A 6174-nucleotide genomic window follows, 5' to 3' on the forward strand; every position below is an offset into this window, starting at 1 on the left:
AGTTTCATCCATGGTCCACTACCTAAATAGTTCTCAGGTCTCTGTGGTCTCCATGGCTACTTGAGCAGAGTCAGTCTGTCTTTCAAACCCAGAAGACAAAATCTATTTTCCTGTGGAGTTAGATACCTGGAAAATGGGAAATGACCCACCTTGACTTGGGCAATATGAGGAATTTGACTCTCAGAATATTCTGTTTTATCCACAGTATTGACCAAGCCCTGGCAGTGGGCAAGGCAATGTCTGTGTTTCTCAGGGATTATCATACCACAATCCAGGTAGACTCTTGTCTCAGAAAGACAACCTGAGGATAACCACCTCCAGCCCCCAAGCCCAGGGAACCAGAACAATGACTCTTCATAACCTCTTCCTGCTGAGTATGGGCACTGAGATATCTTGAGGGTGGGGTAGGGAAAATTAGGGAGTTGGTTGTCCTTAAGAAAGCCACACCAACTGTTGTTATAAACTCTGATGTCTGTGTCTTGACTGGATCTGNCTGAACGTCCATGAGATTAGGAGTTCAAGCAGGTCAGTTCAGCATGTCTGCCAAAGAAACNCACCGAAGCTGTACATTCTGTAATATATAAATCTCAAAAAAAAATTTTAGTTTCATCAAGATATCTTTTTGTTTGATTCTCTGGAATCTAGTTCTTCAGGCAGAGGGTCTCTGTGCTGGCTAGTTTTGTGTCAACTTGACACAGCTGGAGTTATCACAGAAAGGAGCTTCAGTTGAGGAAATGCCTCNATGAGATCCAACAGTAAGGCATTTCCTCAATTAGTGGTCAACGGAGAAAGTCCCCTTGTGGGTGGGACCATCTCTGGGCTGGTAGTCTTGGGTTCTGTAAGAGAGCAGGCTGAGCAAGCCAAGAGAAGCAAGCCAGTAAAGAACATCCCTCCGTGGCCTCTGCATCAGCTCCTGCTTTCTGACCTGCTTGAGTTCCAGTCCTGACTTCCTTTGGTGATGAACAGCAGCATGGAAGTGTAAGCCAAATAAACCCTTTCCTCTCCAACTGGCTTCTTGGTCATGATGTTTGTGCAGGAATAGAACCCTGACTAAGACAGTCTCTCTTTGTCATATCTGATCCATATAACTCTGGAAGATGTCCAGAGTCTAATCACCTTGTCTAAAAATGCAAAGATAAAACCTTTCTCTCAAATCAGCATATTCTTCAATCAGCAACCAGGAAAGCTTGTTTCTTGCCTTCTCTTCCAGAGAAATAATAAAACACACAAAAATCATAATCCTGCTCATATCGATAATAAAACAATTCAAAACAAATGAAGTAAAGTAAAAAATACTGTATGAGCCTATTATTATGCCTGTTCTAATTTGTCATGCCAAGATATTATCACAAAATTCCCTTGGACCCCAGCCCAAAGAATATGAGTTTCTTGCAGGCTATATATACCATCTATCTGTTATGCTCTCTGCCTGGAGCCACAGATTTGATTTTATTAATACCTTTTATACCATCTATCTGTTGTGCTCTCTACCTTGAGTGACAGATATCCATCAATACCTGTTCATACCAGGCAATTGTCACTGCTCTCTACTTAGGAGTCAGTAATTTTCCCTATCCTAATTCTGAACCACAGGGGAAATTCNCCATGTGATTCAGACAAAATCTGTATGTAAATCTATCCTAAAGAAACCAGCCTTTGAATTAAAACATACTCCAGTCAAAATCTGCCAAGAAGGCTGCTTCCATTCTCCAGCTCTCTTTGACTCAGAGAAGCCTGCCCTTTTCAGAGCAGGGGACCTCAGAGCCTGTGAGCAGAAGCTGCCTGTTTTCTTTGTTTCAAGGATGCCCCCGCCCCCTGCACCTGAGCCATCACATGACCCGATTCTGCTCAGACTACACTCTGCTCTGATTGCCCAGAAGAAGAATTCCAAATATCCAGTGGATTCCCGCCCCATATTGGGTGCCACCTGTACTGTGAAATTAAAAAACAAAAACAAACAAACAAACAAACAACAACAAAAACACCTTCCCATGCTAACACCAGCTACTCTCTGACCCCAACTTTCCCACCACCCCCATGGCTAGCCCCATGCAGGGACTGCTCATCTCTTGCTGGGGATTCTGCTCACCTTCCCAGTCATTATGCCCCCTGTAGCTAGCTGTTACAAATCCCAGTAACCAGGTAAAATAAAAACTCTACATGCTTGTAATCTATCAGTCAGATTTATATCAGTAAGTTCTCACTCCACAAAATGTCCACACAATAAATTCAGAGCCCACCTAGATAAGACAAATTGTACTTCATTATCCANCCCTTATAAGATACTCATAGCTACCTGTGGCTATTTAAAGCCATGCAGAATCTGGATCTTCCTTCTCTTCCTCCATCTTCCTTCCTTCTCTCCTGTACTCTCTCTCCTCTCTAAATCTCCCAGCCCACCTTCTTTATCCACTGCCCATTGATTGGTCCCTTGAAATCTTTACTCATTAGGGGAAGGTTCTGNCACAGAATANTTCCATTTNGGGTATCCCAGTATTCAGAANTTNTTTCACATAAGGTGAGTATATCCTCTATGANATCAGAGCCTCTTTAAAACACCTTGGATCTATCCTATGATGCCACCCTGGATCATCATATCCATGTTCCACATGGTTAGCAGGCACATGCTGTATAATTACTGGGAAAGCTGATGGTGATTTGGTATCCCTAGGCTACCCTTCCNCTATCTCTGGCAGTGTAGTTGGTTTGACATTAATCCTTTCTTTGAAAACTGTCTGTTCCATCCTTTCTCTGATCTTGTGTCCTGTGCAGATACCCACCAAGCTCCTCATCCCTCCCAGGGACTGCAGGGACTGGACACTGAAAGTGCACAACACTGGAAAGGACCACAGTCTGCTTTCAGGACAGTTTCATTCCCCCTTTCCTCTTGGGAAAAACTCACATTCTCTTGCTCTATCACTGGGTCTGAGCATTTTTGTTCTTCCTTTTCTGGTATCCTTGTCTCCCATGTGCTTCCACCTCCACCCATAGTTTTTCTTGTTGTACAGTCATTCTTCACACTTCTTATGAAATGGAATATAGGAAGAAGTAAAACAAATGCACATATAAACACTAAAACAGAAAGTTCCCTTTGGGAGCAAAGTAGGGTATATCCAAGCAGAAGAAACCACGATAATTTTTATTTGCTGGAATCTTCAAAAATGTCATCCCTTTGTCCCCTGCAATTTTCCTCTACAACCTCTAAAATAAAATTTTCCATTCTGCCTCACCACTCATGGGGCATACCTTGTAGTCAGACTTTTAGCTTCTTTGGCTGTCAAGATATCAAAAGTGTTATTGTTGTTGTTGTTGTTGTTGTTTCTTCTTCGGGCAAGATTACTTCAGAAACCACAACCAACTGAAACCAACCAACAGCCCATCAACAATGACCAAGACCAACCGACAGTAGTCTTGTCTTTCATGTTCCTAGCATTTATACACCCTCAGAAGAGTTCCGAGGTCCCGAATGTCATATCATCACAGAACTATCTACAGCTGACAAACCATGCTTCTGCTAGAGCACAAAGCAAATCATACTCAGCTGCTGTAGGCAATCTGAAGTAGCCTTTCCATACCTGGGGTTAAAATGAAAATATACTCTTACAGTATTTGTATGTTTTTTTTAAAGAAACCAAAATTCTCACTTCTGCCAGGTCAATACAGGGAACCAAACCTGAGTCCTCTGGAAGGACAGAAAGTTCTCTTAACCACAGATCCATTTCTCAAGCTTCTAGCTGTCAGCTCTGACAACCTTCATGCAAGCTTGTGGGCCTGGGTACCAGAGGTTTTCCATGGAGATCTCTGTCCAGGCCAGGTGGGAAGGTTCCAGCAAAGGGAATTGAGGGCAGGCAGTGAGATGAAGTCTCTGCCATGCCTTCCAGGTCACTGGGTAACTCTGAGATTCTCTGAACTGAGTCAGGTCAGGCTAGGCCAATGAAAAGCCAACAATCCAGTGAGGATACAGTAGGACCTCAAATGGCTATTCGGGAGAGAAGATCTCTTCCCAAGTGTTACATACAGCTCTTGGAACAAAAGACTCAGACGAAGGAATAGTTCTCACATACTTTTAATTCCCTGAATGGATTTATTTTTTAAATACTTATTTCTTTATTATATNTAAGTACACTGTAGCTGTCTTCAGACACTCCAGAAGAGACCATCAGATCTCATTACAGATGGTTGTGAGCCACCATGTGGTTGCTGGGATTTGAACTCAGAACCTTTGGAAGAGCAGTCAGTGCTCTTAACTGCTGAGCCATCTCACCAGCCCCCTGAATGGGTTTATATACAGTTCTGGGGGTGATTCAGGGTTTGACAGCAGGCACCTCTCATTGGCTAGGACTGAGACTTTGGGGAAAATCTTATTTGCATGTGGGAAGGCTTGATGCTGTTCCTATGTGGCTGATAGCCACGCCTCTCCGGTGTGGGCTGTGGGGGCAGTAACTTTGACAGGAGCCAGGGGTCCAGTAGATGTGATCAAACGCCTGCCGTCCCATGTAGGTGAATTATCACCACCGGGTCCCAGGGTTCAAGATCTAGCCTCGACTAAAAACCAGGCTGTCTGCGCGTAGCCCCTTGCCCCACACACTCCCTTCCAAAATGTTCCTCAAACTTTACAGGGCAGGTCATCTTGATATTCTATTTAAGAAAAAAAGCAATTATTCTCAGCACTTTGAGCAGTGATAAATCTGTATTGCTGTTGACCACTTGTCTTAGTTAGGGTTTCATTGCTCTGAAGAGACAACATGACCAAGGCAACTCTTATAAAGGAAAACATTTAACTGGATTGGCTAACGGTTTCAGAGGTTCAGTCCTTATCCTAATGGTGGGAACATGGCAACATCCATGCAGACATGGTACTGGAAGAACTGAGAGTTCTAGACTCTTCATTCAAAGGCAGCCAGAAGGAGACTCTCTTCCACATTGTATGTGGCCTGAGCTAGGTGGAGACCTTAAAGCCCAAACCCACAGTGACACAGTTCCTCTATCAAGGCCATACCTCTTAATAGTGCCAATCTAAGTGCACAAGCCCTCAAGCATATGAGCTATTGGATGGATCACAGGGCCCCCAAAGGAGGAGCTAGAGAAAGTAACCAAGGAGCTAAAGGGATCTGCAACCCTATAGGTGGAACAACATGAACTACCCAGTACCCCAGGAGCTCGTGTCTCTAGCTGCATATGTATCAGAAGATGGCCTAGTTGGCCATCAGTGGGAAGAGAGGCCCATTGGTTGTGCAAACTTTATATGCCTCAGTACAAGGGAATGCCAGAACCAAGAATTGGGAGTGGGTGGGTGGGGGAGTGGGTGGGGGAGCATGTTGGGGACTTTTGGGATAACATTTAAAATATAAATGAAATAAATACCTAATAAATAGTTATTTTATGAAAAAAAACACACACAATGAAGTTATTATACTTATCGGCTATAAGCCTAGATTGGGCTAATCTACCACTCTACTAACTTTTCCTCAGTTATAAGCCCCCTTGCTACTTGAGGTTTCTCCTGGCCANGTGGTTCTGGTCCATCATGACTTTCTCCTCTTCTTCAGTCCTCTTTCCTTCCCCTTCCCTCCTCTTCTCTCTCTACCTGCACCCACTCTCAATCTCCAAGTCCCACCTTTCCCCTCCTCTGCCTAATGAGAGGCTCCAGCCATTATTGACCAGTTAAAATGGGGAGAAGTTTCACATGAGATCACCTGAGTGATGGACTGTTAATCTGGGGCAACACCTCTGGAGGAAGCAGCATAGCATCAGAATACAAACGNCTATGAAAAGACCAGTGAAACCTGGAAGCTCACAGAGCATAAAAAAGAATTGAAGAAAACATACAGAGCCCAACACTGTGTTGACTGGTGTTATGAAGACTAACACGCTAATTGTTTCTGTCCACAGAATCTGAAGTTAGAAAGAGTTGAGAAGGTATTTGAAGAAAAGATGGATGGAAACACCCCACAGTTGGTGGAAGATGTGAATCCGCAGACATCCACAGAACCCTCTGTTCAACTCAAGTGCCCAGGAAATACTCTTCAGGATGGACAGCATGACAAGCCAGGAAGTGTGAAAGATTTTCAGTATGTAAATTGATTTTTTTTTTGTCATAGTTAGAAGAACAATGCTCAAATATGGCTTCATAAGATCAGGGAAAATGTCCTGAGAGAATGAAAAGAGAAAATC

The 6174-nt window shown here is 43.6% G+C and overlaps 1 protein-coding gene across 1 annotated transcript in view; it reads left to right on the forward strand.

Annotated features, from left to right (window-relative positions):
* LOC110304535 (schlafen family member 12-like) overlaps positions 1-6174 on the forward strand; it is a 397153-nt gene that overhangs the window by 67735 nt on the left and 323244 nt on the right. Inside the window, 1 exon segment of the mRNA XM_029483549.1 lies at positions 5893-6057. Coding sequence (XP_029339409.1) covers positions 5893-6057 — 165 coding nt within the window.

The sequence above is a fragment of the Mus caroli genome, chromosome 11 (genome assembly GCF_900094665.2).
Source record: "Mus caroli chromosome 11, CAROLI_EIJ_v1.1, whole genome shotgun sequence".
Taxonomy (NCBI): Eukaryota; Metazoa; Chordata; class Mammalia; order Rodentia; family Muridae; genus Mus; species Mus caroli.